We start from the raw sequence: 21512 nt of genomic DNA, 5'->3' as shown, positions 1-21512 counted from the left end.
TTTCACAGTGGGGACAGTCACCCATTGGAATAATCTCCCCAGGGAAGTGGTTGACTCGGCCACATTGGACACCTTCAAGAGTCGTCTGGACAGGGTGCTGGGCCATCTTGTTTAGACTGTGCTCTTCCTAGAAAGGTTGGACTAGATGATCCCTGAGGTCCCTTCCAACCTGTGATTCTGTGATTCTGTATGATTGTCCCAGGCAACATGCACCTTAATGGCTGGTTACTAATCCAGATCAAAACATCTGCATCCATCCAGAATGTGCCAGCATCAGCTACATAGGCACATAAAATGTGGGAAGATGATTGCTCTCCTGCTGCTTCCTTGTGGCACTGAGAAGTGCACAGTGCTTCACTTCAGGATACCTTGTTAGGACAGAAAGAACATTTTTGAACATTTTTTTGGTCTGTTTGGATGAGACACACATGGCTGTTTTGAAAGAAGGCTGAATGGTATTTATTTATTCATGTGGTCTCTGAGAGGATCAGTAGGTATCTCCTGCATCAAGCCACCGAGGACTTGTCCTGTCACATTGCCTAAATCAAAACACAGCTCCTGAACCTGCATGACTTCAATAACCTTAGTGGAGCCTTGTTGGTTTTGATGAAACAAGTGGACATGACATCAGATGCCAAGGATTTGCTTGTCATCTGCATTGTAGCTTCACTTTGGGATGCTTGCTGGGCTACAGAAATCTGTCATAGACTAATCTGCTTGGGGTGTCAAGGAAGCTGGAGCTGAAACCTTGATGTATGAATCTTCTGTGCTGATAACTGTCTGCTGAGCTTTGATGAATGCATAAAGAGTTGGCAGATGAGTGGAGTTTTTTGATTAACTGTGCTAGTCTATGCACACTCAAGCTTCAGTGAGATTGTATATTGTCAGCCTGCTGTCTCCTGTGTGCTCAATTCTCATTTAAGCTTTTGTATTTAACTGGAAATTCTGATTTCTCTTTCACTATGGAGTTTAAAATGAAGTTCGAATCAGACATAATTTACAGCATTATAAAGACTGTAATATTTTCTGTCTCTGTAAGTAGCTTTGAGATGGAATTACCTTTAATGTTTATAAATTCTCGTATTCACATTTGCATTAATGCATTTTCCTTAACAAGATAAAAATATTTCTCCACCGAGAGCATCCATATTGAGTTGTGTTCATGAATATTTTTGTCCCAAATATCAAGTTCCACCATTTCTGAAAAAAATAAGTTAACTTCTGCTTTTTAAAGGGCAACTTGAATGTAATTGAATCATCCAGACATGGATGAAGACTTAACAAACACTAGGAAGATCAGAATTTAGATCATAACATGCAAAGGTGAATAGATACAACCTGAGCAAGGTGAACAAATATACAGCAAATTATGTATTCCCAAACCTGTAAGAGAAGAGAAACAGTGCATCCTGCTCTTCTTGTAATAATATTGTTTATTAAAGCAGTGCCTAGACAGCCACCAAGATGGGGAACCTTTATCCTCATCATGGACAAACATAACAGGTTATATAATTTCTGTTCTGCTTTGCTTGTGTACTAAAAGCAAGGTGAGTCTGTAGGAACAACGACAGACATATAACACAGAAATAGTCAACATTGCAAGGTGCAAATATGGCTCTAAGGTGCCTTGCTGGGTTTTATGTTTTAATTTTGTGGATTGCGGCTTTGTTTTCTTAAATATTGGACCTGTTCTTACAATCCTTAGTTTTCATCAAGTTTCCATTCAGTCACTGTGTCAGACTATCTGTTGGTGAAAACCAGCCTTGCTTAACTTACAGTGTTTTCCTGATTCATATTAGCTGGAGTACAGCTCAATACATTGTACAGAAACTTTTCAGAACCAACATCAGATCTCATGTTTGCAGTATAGCTGCGTTGACTATAGGAGTTAATCTGTTTTACAACCATGCAGGTGAGATGGTACCCTGTCTCTGACCCATGCTTGGCCTCAGCTTGTCCCTATGATTACAGTAAAGCATTTGCCTGATGAGGAACTATATGGCCTCATCTGCTGTATTCTTATTTACAGTCTCCCTAGCTACTGTCTCTTCTCTCCAATAAAATCACTATGGAGCATTAGCCCAGCAGTATGTGTTATTTAATAATTATTGTCTATTACAATTATTCAATAGTTGTAATATATTGTCTTACTGCTCTATCTTGAGACCTCTCTGTCTGTTGGTGTCAGGGGTATTCTATTTGTAAGAAAGCTATCTCTTTCAGTTATTGTGTGCAGGAATCCTCTAATCAATTATTTTAGTTCAGTTAAACAGAGCATAAAAATCTAACTTAATACAACATAAAACATCACAGTAGAGCAATTTTTTAAGGCAAGTCATCTTCACGGTGTAATACTCCTGGAGAGGAAGGGACAAGGGGGGAGTAGCATGCACTGGATTTTCCCTGCCATGTTTTGCATTTCTCTTGCTTCTTCAGAGAAGCCTCTCAGCCTCTTTTCTCTCCTTTTCATTATAATGGGCAACGGTAACACTTATCGCCTCCACCCTTTCCTGCGCCCTTTACTGTTTCTAAGCCATGCAGGACTCCAGTCTGGTTGTGATATGGCCATTACTGGGCTTCTGCAGCCTAATGTATTGACAATGTTTAAATGTGAGTGTTTACAGCCTCTGTACCTCCCATCAGCTGTTCTTTCTGCAGAAACCCCCGAGGGGCCTTTAGGAAGAATTGGTCACAACTGAAGGGTTTTGAAAACACAATTTCCACTGTCCTTTATAGGGATGGTGCAATTTACAACTATTTCTGGCAGAATGCCCCTCTGTGCCCAACAGAGCCGGGAGAAACCCATGAAGTGTGGCTGAAATCTTTCTTTTATTGCAATGGGGATCTCCCAAGTTTCAAGTTAGATGTGAGGAATTAAAGAGAATACATTCCAAAGCCAGTCCATTTCATCTACATTGGGATTAAAAAGGCATTAAAAGGCCTGTCACCTACTACCAAAAGCTTGATATGCATGATCTGTTTGTTTTTAACAGTCATCACGTCTCTACTGAAAGGTGTGTGAACCATTGAACATTTCCAGTACACCAGTCCAGTGATTTTTAAATTGTATTTCAAAGTGACTGAGTGTATTTCAGGGCACACCATCCTGTGCTTGGGGACCCTGAGCTCTGCTAACAGCTTTCTTAGCTGGTGATCATCCTTTCCTACCTTACTCATTTGAAGTTATACCCTCTACTTGAAACTTCATCCCTTTTTAAAGAGTTTTAAATAATTTGGGTATTTTACTAAAAGTCTATCTCCAAATTCTGTGATTTTATACTCTAATTATCTATTTTAAAAAGAAAAAATATTAGAAGACTACATTTTCTACAGTTCTCAGTACTTTGGTTACTTTGCTTAACACATTTTAAGAGGCCAGTTTGCATAAATACTCATTGTCTTGGAACAGCAGTCCCCTAAAGTGTCTCAGCTGTATTAGTAAATGACATTGATCACCATGGATGTGACGCATTTTATATAAATTATTGCTCTGAAAGTAAGGTGTCAAGACATAGCTGGCCATTTGTACCTTATCTAAAGCACTTGGAGAGAAAGAAACATCTCTTTTCAGACTGTAAAAAAGGTCTTTACTAAAAGACTTCATGAAGGAAAATATTTACAAGTGCAAGAGATGGCTCATTCCACCTACCTTACATACTAATTTTAGCTTAGGACGAAAGGACTGCTATACCTACACTTAAAAAAAATATAAATAGGGTTGCAAAATAAAGGTAAGCGAAACCCATTCACAGGGAGTGTTTTATGATATCTGGTGCCAAAGCAAGCTGCCCTGCTATCACTTTCAGGAGGCCAGAGGAACCAGGTCAAGGCTCATAGGACCGACAGCTACAGCAAGATTTTATGTCACATTTTGACAGCTCAGGGTGACTTGCCAGGCCAAGTAAAAGCCATACCTGGTGTTACTTTGGACCAGCTAACTTGGCTGGAAAACACTCAAATACAGATGAGAGTAATTTTGTATAGAGAAAAATACCCTGGTGTCACTCCCAAGTAAAAGCCTGTGTCAACACTGTAGCAAAAAATGCGGGAGATCTGGGCTTTGCTGAGTACCAAATCCTCATTAAATCCTTAAAAGCACAAGACGGGCTTTTTCATAAGGTTCATAACTCCAAAGATTAGTGAGCCTGAGGCACTTCTGAAGCCCCTTTCATAATTACCAAAATATCACATCCCATATTCTGAATTCTGAAGGGAAATCTTAGTGTCTGTGGTTTCAGGATTGTTTTCTGTACTTTGTACTCTGGGAATTTGAAATTTTTAATAGTCTTCTTGTTTTTCTGAAAATATATATCACAGAATGGTGGGGGTTGGAAGGGACCTCTGGAGATATCTTGTCCAACCACCCTGCTTGAGCAGGCACACCTAGAGCAGGGGGCACAGGAACGCGTCCAGGCGGCTTTTGAATGTCTCCAGGGAAGGAGACTCCACAATCTCCCTGGGCAGCCTGTGCCGCTGCTCTGGCACCCTCACAGGAAAGAAGTTTTTTTCTCACATTCAGGTTGAACTTCCTGAGTTCCAGCTTGTGCCCATTGCCCCTTGTTCTGTCATAGGGCACCACTGAAAAGAGCCTCGTCCCATCATCCTGACACCCACCCTTTAGATATTTATAGGTATTGATGAAATCGACCCTCAGTCTTCTCTTCTCCAGGCTAAACAAACCTAGGTATCTTTCCTCATAAGGCAGATGCTCCAGTCCCCTCATCATCTTGGTATCTCTCCACTGGACTTGCTCAAACAGTTCCACATCATTCTTAAACTGGGGGGCTCAAAACTGGACACAGCACTCCAGATGCGGTCTCACTAGGTCAGAGTAGAGGGGGAGGATAACCTCACTTGATCTGATGGCCGCACTCCTTTTTAATGCAGCCCAGGATATTGTTGACCTTCTTGGCCACAAGGGCCCAGTGCTGGCTCGGGGTCAGCTTGTTGTCCACCAGCACTCCCAGGTCCCTCTCAACAGAGCCACTTTCTTGTAGTTCAGCCCCCAGCCTGTACTGGTGCATGGGGTTGTTCGTCCCCAGGGGCAGGAACTTTTGCTGAATTTCATGAGGTTCCCCTTGGCCCAGCTCTCCAGCCTGTCCAGGTCTCGCTGAATGGCAGCACAGCCTGCTGGTGTATCAGCCACTCCTCCCAGCTTGGTGCCATCATCAAACTTGCTGAGGTTACACTCTATCCCTTCATCCAGGTCATTGATGAATATGTTTAACAGGACTGGACCCAGCACAGACCCCTGGGGAACATCACGAGTGACAGGCCTCCATCCAGACTCTGCCCCGTTGATCACGACCCTCTGAGTTCTGTTGTTGAGCCAGTTATCAATCCACCTCACTCTCCACTCATCCAACCCACACTTCCTTAGCTTGCCTGTGAGGATGCTATGGGAGGCAGTGTCGAATGCTTTACTGAACTTGAGATAGACAACATCCACTGCTCTCCCTTCATCGATCCAGCCGGTCACACCATCGTAGAAGGCTATCAGGTTGGTCAAGCATGATCTCCCCTTGGTGAATCCATGTTGATTGCTTCTGATAACCTTCTTGTCCCCTACATGCCTGGAGATGACCTCCAGGATGAACTGCTCTATCACCTTTCTGGGGATGGAGGTGAGGCTGACTGGCCTATAGTATCCCAGGTCCTCCTTCTTGCCCTTTTTGAAGACTGGAGTGACAAAATAAAGGGTAGTGGGCAACCTATAATGTTATATTTGGTTTATATTGTCAGTGAAGGAGCACTGGGATAGTGCTGTTCAACAGGACGTGAACCTCATGGGAAGCAACTTACTTGAGTATGTGGACTTCAAGTGAAATAAAAAGATTATATGGTGATACCTGAAACACTATGACCCCCTGATCATAAAAAAATTAAAGGAAAAAGAAATTCAGGATTCATAAAAACTTAATATAATGAGTTGAAAATGTTTAGATGGACAATAACTCTTTTTTTCTATCAAGATACTCTGAAAGACTGTGATTGTTTGTTCAGGATGGAATTATTAAGAGGGGACATCATAAACATGCATAAAGTAAAGAATCTAGAAAGAAAAATCCAGTTTCTCTTAGGCTTTTAGGCTCAGAACTTCAGACAACTCAGAGAAGGTTTGTACCTACATATATATGCATTACAGGAACATTCAGGGATATACTAGCTAGTATAGGTTCCCCAGAAATGGAATGAAATCTGCCTTTGGATAAAATAAGACAACTTTCAGTTTGTAGAAAGGAAAAGGTAACTTAAACAGCTTTATTGTATTGCTTTTGCCTATTGCTGGCTATGCTGCCATTTTTTGGAAATATTTGGTAGTGGTCACTGGCCAACAGTGGCAGCATACTGGATCAGTTGGCACATAGACCTGACCTAAACCAGCAATTTTCACCTTCCATTCAAGACCTGATCAGGTGCTTCTTAATTTTGCCTCATCTTTGCATTATTCCACTGTACAAGTGTTTTCTGTATTGGAAGGCATAAAATTCTCCATCAAGTTGATACTTTTAATTTGTGGATTAAATTCTACTGTTCAGGGCAGCCGGCATGATGCCAGTGGCTGACTTGGTCTCCAGACTGCAATTGTATCAGATTCAAGTAGTGAAGCACTCTACTAGTCCTCATACTTCATTATTTGGGATTCTTCAATTATTTTTGTCTTTTTCCATTTCATTTTTAGCTTTCTTTTTATTTAATTTAATTTTGTTTTACCATCAACTTGTTATTGTTTTGTTAATTGCCATGTTTCACTTGCTTTTTTGAAGCCTGCATCAGCTTTCTTGTACTTCAGTTTAGACCAGTTTCCAGTTTCACCAGTTTGGACATTTTCATTTCCATCTAATGAAAAGGAATTAATTCAATGAATAGTAGAATAAAATGTATTTCAAACATCTAGTTTAAGCTATCTAAAAATGAGCTTTACAAGGATTAATTACATTGGCATCACAGACACATGACAGGGTAATTTTGACTTGCCTGTGGCAATATCAATTTCACATCTCATCAGCTCACTTCTAGAAGCAGCTTTGTGCTAGGAACTGATCAGATTGAATCCTTCAGGTCTCTTCCTTGTTACTTCAGGAGTCCATCAGGAAGTGCAGTCAGGATATTTTTATTCATATTAATGCCTATGATTATGTTGTTGCTGCTCCAGGCAATCCCTAGGAGCAGGTGTGATACAGTCTATTCTGTTATATGAACTGGATCATAACTGCCAAGATAAAGGGTACTTCATTCTCTCCTAACACATATTTCAGTCAAGTTTTTCCTCATTTTAATTTACCTAATTGGCCAACCAGATATCAGGACAGAAGGAAGAAGAAAGTGGAAAAATAGTGGAAGGAAGGGAGGAAGGGAGGAAGGGAGGAAGGAAGGAAGACATGGATCCCCCTTCTTACTGTTAATATATCTTTGCACCAACTATTTCACAAAGCAGCAGTATCTGCAAAGTAAAAATTGGTTGTTTGACTCTTTGCCACCTTTCAGGGTGATTAATTATCTCGGTATCTAAGAGTGAGGCACAGACGATACACAGGTTAAGAGATAACCTACCCTTGGGTACAGCACACCTGAATGTAGCAAAAACAGTAAAATGAATGCAGACTTCTTGAAAAAGCATGCTGTTGTACTGAAGAGTGACAGCAAATACCCTGGCCTGGGATTCTTGCTCTGGTAAAGATCAGGTAGGAAACTGAGGTCCTCAGCTGTTGGAAAATGGCACAACAGTACTCACTCTCTCCCTCCATCTCTCTTGCTTTTTGTTGTAGAGCCTAGTTCCTTTTTCCCAACTTCTCCTACATTGTGCATATCCCTGTGTACTGTGTCAAATTATTTCCTGACTCAATAAGTTTAAAGCTTTTTTAAGAGCAAATGGTTCCTCCAAAATATGACTTAAAAATCCATGCTGACCTTTCTTGATTTTAAAATACTTGAGTATCAAATTTTATTGGTTTACAATTCCAGTAAGTTTTGCAAACATAGAAAAAAGACTTTATGGACGACTGTTTAAAAATGTGAACTTTTCATTCCCCTAGAACCGCAGGCCGCTTAAATGATGGGTTAGACATCATACTGAGTAGTGAGGCAACATTATGCTTGAGTTTATTGGGTTCCTTTAGGACTCTTGAGTGAGGACCATCTGGCCCTGACAACTTATTACTTACTAGTCATTTTCTCAGTTTCTTCTAAAACTTCCTATTTTGACAGGCCAATTTAAGATGATCCTTAAGGCTCATCCTTTATTTAAAGAATGAGAGAGAGAGTGTGAAAGAGTGAAAGAGATCAGTGTGGGAACCTCCCTCAGTGTTTCTGAAATGAATACTCATGTAAAGAATTTAGGTTTGTGTTGTGGTCTTATCTTCCATGAGTACTCTTTTTACAGTTCAATCATCTAATAACCCAATACTCTCCTTGGCAGGCGTCCTGCTTCTGATGTGTTCAGAGCATTTATTTTTGTTTTTATGCCTTAAGTGAGGTTCCTCTAAATTGTTTTTGGCCTGCCCTATTATGGTTTTACATTTCATTCATCCATTTATCTTGTGAACTGTTTCATTTTCCATTGACTTACCCCTGAACCTGTTGATAGCTTATAAGGAAGCAGTAAAACTGAAGGACTTGCAGGTCATTTCTAGATGGAGCACAAAGTAAAAAGAGCAGAGTGACATTATTTTCTAACTGTAATTTATATACCTTGCTTGGAATGATGAACATATAACTAATCTACCATTCTTTTCTTTGGAGATCGAAGGATAGTATAGTTCAGGTTGGAGAGGATCCTGGGAGGGCCTCAATAGCAGGTCTGGATTTAATCCAGTCAAGTTTTCAAAACCTCCGATTGTGGTGACTGCACAACTTCTCTGGGCAACCTGTGCCACTGCATGACTGTCCTCATGGTGAAAATATTTTTCTATATATACAGTTATAACACCTCCCTGTCCCCTGTCCTCCCACCATGGAACCTGATAACCTCCTTGCAGGCAATGGCAAACTGCTAATAAGTTCCTCCCAGCAAAGCTGTCTCTTCTCCAGGCTGAAGAAGTCCCGTTCCTCAAGTCTCTCCCCACAAGGCATGCGCTCCAGCCCTGTGAGCATCTCGGTGGGATCCACTGAACTTCCTCAAGTTTTCCAATGTCTTTCTTGTATTGGAGGACTCGTAACTGTCCAGTCATTCTTGAGCTAAGCATTCCTCTCTTGCCTTTGCAAACTGCTGGCTTGTGCCACTCTCTCTCAACAGTCAACCACAATTTTTGGTGTCTGAATGCTGTTTTCTTTCCTAGTGTGGCTTCTAAGTATTCAACAATCTCAGCCAAAAGCAGCCCTGGAATCTATGACTATGTGTAAACTAGGGGAGCTAGGACTATACTCAAGTTACCTTGTCAACACTCCCTTGCAATGAGAGAGACAGGTTCTGCATCAGGCACTCTCTTGCATCCTGATTTCCTCAGAAGAAAGCAAGGAACCTGGACAGTGGGTTGCCATATGATGTAGCTTAGTGGGTAAATGTAGGTACTAACCTTATGATGTGAGAGTGGGGACTGTTGTCCCTCCATGTGCAGCTGCTGAAAGTACAGCTCCCAAAGGTCTAATGAAGAAGTCAAACCAGGACATTACCTACTTACCAATATCCTTGTAACACTTTGAGAGGCAGTCGTGGCATTGTATCCTGATTTTATTTAAAAATTTTAACCATATTTTTAAGGTGCAACTACAAAAACTGAAGTGCCTTCCCTAAACAATCCTACTGATTATGAAAAGCATAAAAGCAATGATCACATTTATGTAGTAGCTCACTTGTTCCTGCTGCTGATTCTTCATGGAACTCTAACTACAAAAGGAATCATCTGTGAGAGGAGATCTTCTAGTTCAAATTCATTTACAACAATAAAGAACAAATTATGGCATTTAACCTCAGATGCCAAAAGGAAAAGTGTAATCTCTCCTTCCCATGGCGAGCCCATGAGGACGGTTCTTAAGGAAGTCCAAGAAGTTACATCTAGAGAAAGGGCTTGAGGGAAAAGTTTCTTCATTCTCTACAAAGAGGAGAAAGAAAAACTGGAAGCAAAAGGTTAGAAAAGAATAAGAGGTGGTTTCATGTAGATGATACTGGAACCAATCGGCCAGTGTCTGTTTTCATTTAAACTCCATTGACCCTGTAACAGAACACTGTGCTCTTTATGATAGATATGACTTCACTTTTTCACATCTCTTCACATCCCCTCCCCTCCTTAATTCATCAGGAGAATTCTTCCCAGCACTGATGTAACCATCAGTGAAACTCCTCTTTCAGAGGCTGTAGGCTAGATGTCCGTATGTGTTACACTGTGTTCAAAGTGATGAACAAAACTGGTCTCTGGATAGATGAAAATCAAGCATGCTTTTACAAGAGACATTTTGTGTTTTCCCAATGCCTAACAGTTCCTTCCAATGAACAAAGTTCACACTGAAAAAACTTCAACTACAAACATTTTTTTCTAGACTATACTTTGAAAATGTTGACATTAGAATAAATATAGGCTGGGTCTTGACTCCAGTTTTCTGGCTTTTTCTCTGACATACAGTCCTCTCATGATTTGCAGAAATTATTTTGATAGATGTTAACTATTGCCACAAATTGTATATATAACTAAGGTGCTGTCCTCACAGTATCACTGAGGTGTTTGCTGTATCTTTAATAAGTTGGAAATGGACAGGAGTGCAAACAGACTTTTAAATTCCAATTTACTAAGTTTTCTTCTCATTTTTGATATGTAATCTTCTTACAAAAATCATAAAGAAAATATTTCAAAGCCAACTGACTAAGAACAAGATAGAGTGGACAGGGCAGTATCAGTAAACAATACTGGGAATTTCACTTGTTTCATCCTTATGGGAACTCAAATGATAGAAACATCACTTCAGAGACCTACCTTCAATGAACTGCAAGGCTCAGTATTTACGAGACACTTGTCTTCCCTAAAATGGCTTTCGCATTCTTATGTCACAGTGTTCCTGATACTGGTAGCTTAAATGACTCCTTTTTGTTTTCAGGCATTTCACAGGCTCATACAATCACAGAACACCTGAGGTTGGAAAGCACGTCTGGAGATCATCTAGTTCTGCTCCACTTCTCAAAGCATGGTAATCTAGAGGAGGTTGCTAAGGCCTGTGTCCAATTGGACTTTGATTAGCTCCAAGGATGAAACTCCACAACCTCTCTGGGCAACCTGTGCCAGTGCTCAGTCACCCTTAAGAGTAAAGAAAAAAGTTATATTTAAATGAAATTTCATGCTTTTCAGTTTGTGCCCATTGCCTCTTATTCTTTCACTGGGCACCACTGAGAAGAGTCTGGCTCTGTCCTCCTTACTCTCCCCCCCACCAGATACTGATACATACTGATACAAGCCCCCTGAACCTTCTGTTCTCCAGGCTGAACAGTCCCAGCTCTCTCAGCCTCTCCTCGTATGTCAGATGCTCCAGTCCTTTCATCACCTTCATGGCTCTTCTCTGGACTAGCTCCAGTATGTCCATGTCTCTCTTGCACTGGGCAGCCCAGCACTGGACCACGAACTCCAGATGTGCCTCACCAGGGCTGAGCATAGAGCGATCACTTCCCTTGACCTGCTGGCCATGCTCTGCCTGATGCAGCCCGGGAAGCTGTTGGCCTTCCGTGCTGCAAGTGCATACTTCTCCGCTCTGTTCCTTCTTCCCAAGCAGATACTGAAGATGTATAGAAATAGCTGCAAACAGGCCAGAGTGGTCAGTCAGTGCCTTATCCACTTCCACAACCAAGGCATCTCTAAGTACCGAGAAATTAATTTGGTGAATCACTTATTTCTAAAAAGAACTATATCACAACTAACTATAAGTATTTTTTTACAACATAGCTGCTTATTCAGCACTGCTGATACGAAAATTTCCTTTGGAACAGACTGTTGATGCAACATTATATATACTATAAATCGTCTTTACCTTCCAAACCCCCCTAACTCCTCTGTGCCAGTCTCTCACGAGGGTCTAGTCCACAGTACCATCTAGTGGTACAGACTGATATGACTATGCCGCTGCAAAAATGCTATTAACCATTGACATTTCTTAGCAATCTCAGTAGAGAGATAAAAGTGTATGAAACACCCTCTTGTGCTTGGAAATAGTACCATGTGGGATGGCATGAGAAGAACTGACCTGGCCAGGGACTGAGAGGAGCTCTGACAATGAAATTGCCTCTCCAGTACACTTCGTAAGCGTGATTACTAATTACTTTCCCAAAGATGACCTGTTAAGAAGATCCTTGTTTGCTGCTCTGAAAAACTAAGTTAATCTAACACTGGGTGAAGATATGAAGAATATCTCTGAGACTTCTTTTGAAGACAACCAGGGGAGCTTGCTTACTCCTGAGGTGCAAAGCCAGTAGTAATTCTGACATGCTACTACTGCCACATATCTGACATTCATCTTGGGCATCTTGTTATCGCTGTTTAGGTAACTTCCTTTATAGGATCATCAAGCTAGAATGATCACTTGACAGTATATTTACAGTGTACTCAATTATATGTGCTCTCAGTTAATTTATTGTTGAACAATAACACCGTCATGCAGATGGTTTTGATAACAAAGAAGTAGAATAGCAATGTACTGTAACACAGCATGAATACTCCAATTCTTGCATTGACTAGCCTCTCATACCTACAATGCCATTCTAGAATTGGCCTATGCAAAGCTTTCTGGATATTCTGTCATGATCCTTTATGCATTTTAAAGCGTTAAAATAAATTAATTTAAATTTTTTTAAAATGGAGAAAAACCACCCCGATTTCCACAAAGATGATACCTTAAGAGCTACTCCTCAGGCAAACTGCAATCCATATTAACAGCAATTATTGTTGTGAAGTTCAAATAAGTAACACTAACTTCATTCTTTGATTTTCTAAAACACATTAGTGAAAAGTCTTTCTGTTTGTATCAAACATACTTAAAGTGAAAACCCCCTGTTCTGTTGCTTTCTAGGCATCTTACATAAAGGCCATGAGAACTAGAAATAGGAAATCTAGACCTTAAAGAGAGGCATTTCTTGAAACACATCAATTTAGTGAGCTCTGCTATAAGCAGCTTCAGTGGCTGAAATGAAAAGAAGATAGAAGAAACAGTGCTGAGTTATGCAGCCTCACACACAGTTGGCCGATGAGCTGAGGTGAAGCAGGACGGCCTCTCAAGCAGCAGTTTCCAAGGAAGCTTCTAATATGTGAAGAACTCAAATGCTCCCATGAAGATGTACGCCTTCAGAAGAGAATGCAGCATAAGGACTCACAAAGGGTGAACTTGTCTTCCTAGGTGTGACCTGCTCTTCACTTGTCTTCAGAGTCTTCTACATCTAGTTGCTTATTCACACCTTTCATTTTCAAAGGATTAAAATTATAAAAATTAAAAGGATTTAAAAAATGTGTATGTAAAACTTCACGTAACAATTTCTAGCCCTAGTCAAGCCTGCACATTTTTAATACGGTAAGCAATATTACATATAATTTCTATAAACCCATTTTTGTCAATGGAAGACAGTCTATCAGTTTAAGAGGTTGTGCAATGACTCATATTTGATGCTTTTGAGCATGGAGTTCAGGTTTTTTATTGCCCCTTCAGGTGTAACGATAATATAGCTGTTTTGGGACAAATTACTGCTCTTCTGAGTGCTGTCTTCTGAAAGCTGAAATAAAGAAATAGAAGGGGAAAGATTAAATTGCACAACCAATTCTATTTGTACTTGGCATAACTTGCATAACTTTCCTTCTGCTGCAGCATTCGGATTTTAGTGAAATTCTAAAAACATTCTAGAAAAGAATCTTAAATCAACTCTATAGAGTTTTCCCTTATGACTACAACAATTTGAAGTATCCTGTCACAATTATAACTCTTGTTTCTGAAAAGTAGTTTATCACAAATAACAACAAAGAGTGAGTCTGGGTCTTCAACAAACATGTACTTTTCTGTTTGGGAACATAGCATACTCTGTGACAGTACACTAGCTGTGAACTTGATAAATGCACCAAAGAGCATGTCTTCTGATGGATGACAGCACCAATACCTGACAAATACTTGACTGCTATGAAGTGTAAAAGGAAAAAACTGTTCATTTTTAAAGATAAAATAAATGCATTTGTAAAAAAAATTTTAAACACACTCAGCTATTACTGCACAATCTCTGCTATTTTCAGAGGTTTTATTATTTTTGAAGGTTTTTTCACTTTGCATTTTGTCACTTTGATTTCCATTGATAACAACTTGCACCTGCCCAAGATATACCTCTTAAGTGTTCAAAAGAGGGTGTTTACAGGATAATAATGTGTGTTTTTCTAAGATCTCTCTCTATATTTTTGTCTCGCAAGTTCCTATAGCCTTGAAACTGAATAGCAGAACAAACTCGTTGAAACACTAGTCAGACCATTAAGGCATTTCTGACGCTTTTATTTCTTATGTTTCCTGATTCATACTTCTGAATGGCCTATGCTTGTGATACAGCTGCACTTTGGTGGTAATAAACACTCTACAGTTCTTTTACTACCAAAAATATCATTCCTATGATATACAGTAGTAGTTACCTATAGTATCTTTCATTTAGATTACAATATTGTGTAGAAAGCAAGCACATCATACAATGCATACAGACAATAAATACCAAGAAGCACATGAGAAGATATCTCTTTTCCCTCTTTAGGTCACCTGGGAGCCTTCCAAAGCATCAGGGTTATGACTACAGTCATGATAAGGAAAGATTAGTGAATCACTTAGTCAAAATAAGTATCAAACATACTGCTTAATACACCGTGAATATAATATACAGCTTTCAAGTTTTTTGTGATGATAACATCATTAAAAATCTACTAGATTTCAAGCTGCCAAACTATCTTGAGCTTTACTTAAATCTCTTTTTGTCCTGTGCTAAAAAAATAAGCACATCAAAGACACCTAGGAAAAGAGCACCTTTCACATTTGTAACATAGATCAGCCTAGATGAGCTCCCAAAGGACTTCTGCCCAAATAAAAATATAATTCAATGCTCTAGTTATAGGTAAACATTAAGAGGGTTTTTTCATATCGCTCATGGAAGGACTCAGAGCAGAAGCAAGCAGGCAGTTTTGGTAATGTGGAAGGGCTCTAAACCAAGAGGTGAAGCAATCAAAAGGAGATCTAACCAAGCTGGCTAAGAGTACTTTCTACTTGCAGAAAGAAGGCGCTCTAACAGAAATGCATGAATGCATGTCCTGAAAACAAAACCCTTGATGGTGTGAGCTGAGAAATATTCTGCAGTTCTAAATCTGAAGTAGTAAATGATAGATAAAAGAGGTAGCAAAACTCCACAGCAGACAGGCCAGTTCTGAGGGGTTAGGATACAGGCAAGTTATTGATAAGAAATTGAATCAGTTCCTGACCCTGAAATAGAAATAAAGATACTGTGGTAGGTCTGGAGGAGTCTCTTTTATATCTGGTTTGTTGGTTTTTTTTTTGTTATAGAATCAATATCTGTATATTAACAGAATCAGTAAAGACTTCCTGACTAAATATATAAAACAAGGAGACTTGAAACCAGAGGTTCTAAATAATACTCCTATTTCCACTTGGTAGGATGAAAGGCATCTTTGCAGCTTACAATTAGGAGAGAAAAAAAAAACAAACCAAACTAAAACATGAAAATCCCCACGATGTTCTACTAATGTTTATTTCAGGGTTTCTACAACAGATTATAGTAGATTTTTATTTCCCATAACAGGCAAGACTGGTCATCAAAACCACCTACTACTTTTCTGATCTCTACTTTCTGTGCAAGGTAGGTTAAAATATGATGTCTATTTTCCAGACGTCTTTGCCCTAACATAGGTAGCTATCTGAATATAGCTACCTGTCCACAAAAGAGAAGCTGGAATTAGTAGGAGCCAGAAGATCCCTCAGTTTTGAGAAATACGAAAACTAAAGTCCAGTCTGCTTTACAAAAACACATTGGATCCAAAAGGGAAGGTTGCAACATGATCTTTACATGCGCCTAAGGGCATCGAAAGCACAGCCTCAGTGAAATTTGTTTCCTCTCCCAGTGATGTTTTACCAAGAAAGCCTAGTATGACAGAATACTTTCTCTAGACAAGTCACCCTCTAAACTCTCACAGAGCTTCTACACGCATTTATACGAGTGCCTTCTGTTCTGTTGGAAACTTTGTCATTTTCTTCCAAAATTTTCTTCACAGACAACTATTTTACAAATTTGCTCCATTTTTATTCTTCAGTGAATCAGAGTCAAATGTATAAAGGAAGATGAGAATTATCTGAAAGTATGAAGTAAAACTCTTCTGCTTTTAGATAGAATTCAATTTTAAAAATTTATGTGCACTTGTATAAAATTATTTTAGGACATCTTTTTATTAGAAGAACTAAAACGGGAAACTTTCCAAATAGAAGACAAAATAACAAGTTTAAGGGATGAAGGGATGAATAGAGTAGAAAAGAGAAAAAGACTTTCTTCAGGAAGCTAACCTGGAGATGTGGCCAATCTTTTCTCTGCTTTCCTTCTCCCTCCCTCCAACTACCAATGAAAAATACCAAACAAGTGAAATATAACCTTAATTTACATACTACTTCAAAATAAATATAAAATCTATCAGAGCCGAGACAGCTCTTTTGTTTTCTAAGCAAACCAAGAAACAGTTTTTATGCTTTTGGCTTTTAAAAAGTATCTTCATGAGGTGACTGTAATTGCAGTTAAAACTTAGACACTTTCAATTCTAATGTTGAGACTTTATCATTCTTCAATAATGCTGCTTTCTGCTGGATTTTGGGTTTCCCACTTCTTTTGGGATTTTGTCTAACTGCACATCAAAGCTATGGCAGCATCGCAACACGATACATCATGAATCAGTGCTATCAAAACGTCAGCATCTGCACTAAGAACAAGACTCCATGGGTCTCTCACATGGCTATTCACTTAACAACTGGCTGAAAACCTCTTTTGCTTGTCTAAGGAACTGTTTGTCTATCTTGGGCATTTATGTGCACATTCTTATGGGAATTTAGTACAGTTTCATAAAATGTTTTTTTCAGTAACTTCTAGATTACAACCATGATGGTAGTCTAACTGAATTTGTAACTCCACACGAACTTAATGAAACTCCTATTATTTACTACCAATACAGTGAAATATGATTACAAGTAAAACATCATTAAAACAAACTGAAACATTTATCCTGATTTTTATGTTCACGTAAAACATTCCATTTCAGTTACAATGGGTAATTTTTATAACTTTATTTTATTAAATAATGGAGGCATAAGAATAACAGTTCAAAAAGGATAATGAAAAAAATTATCAAAGAAAAAATGCTGACTTAGAATTTATATTTAATATTTACTGGCAAAACGTAAGAGATTCCAGCAAGTCTGAGAAAGAAATACAAAATATTACAATCTAGAGAAACAACCCAAATTAACAGTTTGCTGAATAGTGCCATGTTACCTTTAACAATATGCCACAAAGATACAATTAAGTTCTAGTCAAATAGATATTATTTTTATATATCTTAAAAAAACAGGCAAATTTCTAAACCATTGCTTTAAAATGTATAAGCAATGAATTCAAAGTTTTTTTAATAAGAAACAACTAAGATGTTTAAATGATTCTTATCTTCAAGAGCTAATTCAATGCAGTTGCAGATTACTGATTTTTTAAAAATAAAGCAGCGCCACATTGAATCCACTGGTCTTGGTTTCCTCCACAAGGTACATCAATATTTGTCACCACACGGTCTCTCTCCATGCTGGTGTAGACTGGTAAAGATATGCATTCCTCTGGAGAATATGGACCACATGCATCCTGTCAGCAAACAAGCACTTAGTTATCACTTAAATAGACAACAAAACATGAGAAAGGAATTATCTTCAATAATATAGTATCTAAAGCTAGATCCTAACATACAGTTTAGACATTGCAGCCTTGGACAGGCTACAAAGGAGAAGGATTACTAACAAAGCAGAGACTTCAGAAAACTCGCTAGACTACTCCATAACTAAGCTTCTACTTTTTCTCTCCAGTTTGTTAAACTGAAAACACAAGTATGTATGTAACAGGGGTGATCCTACAAACTACATATCAAAATCTTCATTCAGCTAAAAAACCCAAAAATTACATGTCAAAAGCTTCTGCAAACCAGGGGCAAGGGAAGTGCTGAACAGTTCCCAGAGGGGAGAAGGCCCCTTGGGAGCACCAGCTGTGTTCTCCAGGGAGCTGCCATCCTGGGCAGGCTGGGGTCCTGAGGCAGCCAGGGCTCTCAGCAGGCCCTGCTGCCTCACCTCGTCCGTCCCTGCAGGATAACCTCACTGCTCCTCCTGTAATGTAGCCCCAGTTGTGATCTGTGTCTGAGATACCTGCAAGTGGGATGCTTCAGGAACTGCACCAAAAAAATCTTACTCCACACTTTCCAGGCTACTTTATGGATTCAAACTATGATTTATAATATCAGTGAATCCAAATATAAATATTGTTCTGTGATACAGAGAGAGCGCTACCATACCTTATATTAGAGCCTTACAGGGCCCCCAGTTAATGCAAGATATTAAGAGGAACACAGAAGTTTTAACCACAATTTAGTTAGACCAGGACAAAACAAACAAAATGGATAAGTTCCTTAGTCATTTCCATATACTTCTAGCACTTCTAGACATGCAAGCATATGTAAAAAGTTACATTATTAGTAAAAAAAAGAAAAGCGGGTTTGATGACTTTTTGATGATGTTGGTTTTTTTTTTAATGCGTTTCATACTAATACTGATCACAGTCACAGCTGGGGTTCTTTGGCACTTCTGGAAAACAGGCCTTTTCCATTAAGCACCTAAATAGGAAATTATCAGGTTAACTTTAATCATTCAGATTTGAACTGAGTGCTTTGAACTTCCAGCCGAATCAATTTATAATTTGTATTCTCCTATACATGTACTTTCCTACCAGACAGTAGCAGTACTACTATTACAAAGATTACAATTATATTGTAAACAATACTTAGGGAAGGATCTTGGTTGAAGCCATGGCTTTACGTCTCTATCATGATGAGCGAGCAATGCTCTCTCTGAGAACAGTAACAGCTCCTCTCCACTTTCTGTATTACAAACTGTGTGCGTCTTTGACAAGGTTTCCTCCTAGGGCTTTGCACAGGACATTTTCCCTGTCCACGACTATAGAAGTGAGCTCAAAGACTCAGTCTAGGCTTCCTACAGCATGTAATTTTGGCTTCAAACCACGATGTATTTATTTAGTATAAATAATTCAGGGTTTGGTTCAATTGTGATATATTAAGCATGTTTCCTGTCATACTCAAAATCTCCCTTCCTGTCAACAGCAAAATGTCAGAAGATTTTCAAGAATCAAATAACACAGCAGCACACTTGTCAGAAAGGAATTTGAAAAAATATTAGGGTCTTTTTAATGCAAATCACATCAAATGTGAGTTAGTGAAGCTCCAATATTAGAAAATAACTAAAAACAGGAAAAATGAGACATGCAAACAGGAACTGTTTTAAGCACTTTGCCTTGCATGTCAAGTGTAAGCCATTTCTGAAGAACTTTGTTGTTCCTTTTGAAAATCAGCTTCCCACGTCATTTGAACATCAGTGTTTGAATCCTTATAGAAGGTCTGTGTACTGAAAGGGCACAATTGGCTGTTGTCAGAAGGATCATACTTACCACATTTATCCTTTGGTTAACAATATTGAAGAAGACAAAATGCTGGCCAATCTGACAGTAAAATGTTAATCGGAGAATTTAACTTTTGCCAAATTGGGAGGCCAAAAGTTGGCCAGTTTGCCTTCAAAGACCTCTTTTTACACCTTTTTGGGTCAAAAGAGCTGTTCTCGCACCTTGCTCAATCCCAGTGACATTTTAAGGAATCACATTATTTTAAGGTTAAAACCTTTCTGTGAAAGTCTCTTTGAACAACATCTGTATGTCCTTGGCTTATGCACAGTCCAAAAATGCTCTTTGTCTAGACTGCCTCAAACACGGTTCCATCCCTCTTTGCAACACCCTTCACAGCTTGGGATCTATCAGTGAATTAAAACTGGAAAGGACTTCCACAGTTTAATGAGAATAAGCATCATGTTAGTAGCTCAAAATACTCCGTTTTGAGCAATGCAGCATTTTGAGGGGGTTCCCTCAGAGAAATCCTGTAGGCTACTTTTTTTTTTTCCCAGAGAGTTAGTTCACTTTATTCTAGTTTGGTTGAAAATTACGTCAAATCATTGCATTATAAATATACAAATTTTTGCTCACTGGATTTCTAAGAGATATTTATGGGGAAAAGAAAACAAATTCAAAACCTAAGAATCCTAAGATAACATGTTCTACTTCATGCACTCTTCTCCTAAGGAGAGGATAATGAGATAAGGGGAAGTGTACAATGTCCTGATTCTGCCTTGGTTTCTGAGCACAGTGTTCGACTGTGGTCGATTTTTACAGTGAAGCCCAAAGCAAAACAACTCAAGGGCAGAAATGCTTTCTGTAGAGATACTTTATATTTAAAATCTGGGCAGTTGTCAAGTTTTGGCCTGTGTTTTCAAATAATTATATTTTTTTCCAACACAAAGACTTCAGTTGTTATTCACTTCAAATATGAAGTACATTGGAAGAAGTTTAATTCACTGATTACTGAACTATCTCACTTCTGTTTTTTAGATGAAGCTCTCTGCTGATGTCACATATAACTTCTGGATCTTATCTTTGAAGTTTAAAGAATATAGACTGCTATTCAGAAAAATACTTAAGAATCTGTTTTACGTTTAACACAAGATGAATCTTTTTCAGCAACTAAGAGAGGGTTACTTACAATCATCATTTTCAGTGTGCATAAGATAAACATTTGGTGTTACCATGTAAAACCATGTATATTACCATCCTCCTCCACCCACCACTGAGTCTATTATTAAGAAGTCTGGGAATTCCGTATTTATCCCATGCAACACCTTTCCAGTAAATGAGATATGTTTATTTCTCTGAACAAAACACACCTTGTAAACTACTAAAGAACTAAAAAATCTCTCACTGGTCAACTTTGTAATAGGTTTTGTGCTGGTTTGCGTTTTTTTTTTTTTTTTTTCCTTTTTAATTTTCAGTATTTTCTTTCCCATCAAAGCCATGAGCAGTAGTGCAGATGGTGGACAGTATTTACTTGTGTGTTCAAAGTCCATGTCTTGACCATCATACTTCTAATGCTGTACTATAATATAATGCTATACTTCCAGTGCTGGAAATAACAAAGAAAAAAATTTTGGGATACAGTAGTGTGTTAGTAATGGAGCTCCTTGAACAATATTTATCACAATATACCACAAATCTCATCATTGCCATATTTATGATAATTAATAAAATAAACTCTAACTGAAATTTCAACTGCTTGGGTCCAGTGAACTTTTTTTCTTTAACGTTCTTCTCACCAAGAATAATTCTCTCTTGCCTTCTCAAGACAGAACTCCGCAGAGTTCTCTAGGTTGCCGAATAATAAAGTCCTCCC

The 21512-nt window shown here is 38.7% G+C and overlaps 1 protein-coding gene across 3 annotated transcripts in view; it reads right to left on the bottom strand.

Moving 5' to 3' along the window:
• Positions 1–17338: 17338 nt before the first annotated feature.
• The window catches only part of DYNC2H1 (dynein cytoplasmic 2 heavy chain 1), a 192062-nt gene continuing 187888 nt past the window's right edge, over positions 17339–21512 (bottom strand). For all 3 annotated transcript variants that reach the window (XR_012658746.1, XM_075081964.1, XM_075081974.1), the window contains one exon: positions 17339–17827. Coding sequence is in view for 2 of the 3 variants with exons in the window: in XM_075081964.1 (XP_074938065.1) it covers positions 17669–17827 (159 nt within the window). In the remaining variant the exon portion in view is untranslated. The remainder of the gene's footprint in view (positions 17828–21512) is intronic.

The sequence above is a fragment of the Phalacrocorax aristotelis genome, chromosome 1 (assembly GCF_949628215.1).
Source record: "Phalacrocorax aristotelis chromosome 1, bGulAri2.1, whole genome shotgun sequence".
Classification (NCBI taxonomy): Eukaryota; Metazoa; Chordata; class Aves; order Suliformes; family Phalacrocoracidae; genus Phalacrocorax; species Phalacrocorax aristotelis.
Note: the sequence above shows the minus strand (reverse complement) of the source record. Positions and strands in the feature narration are given on the sequence as shown.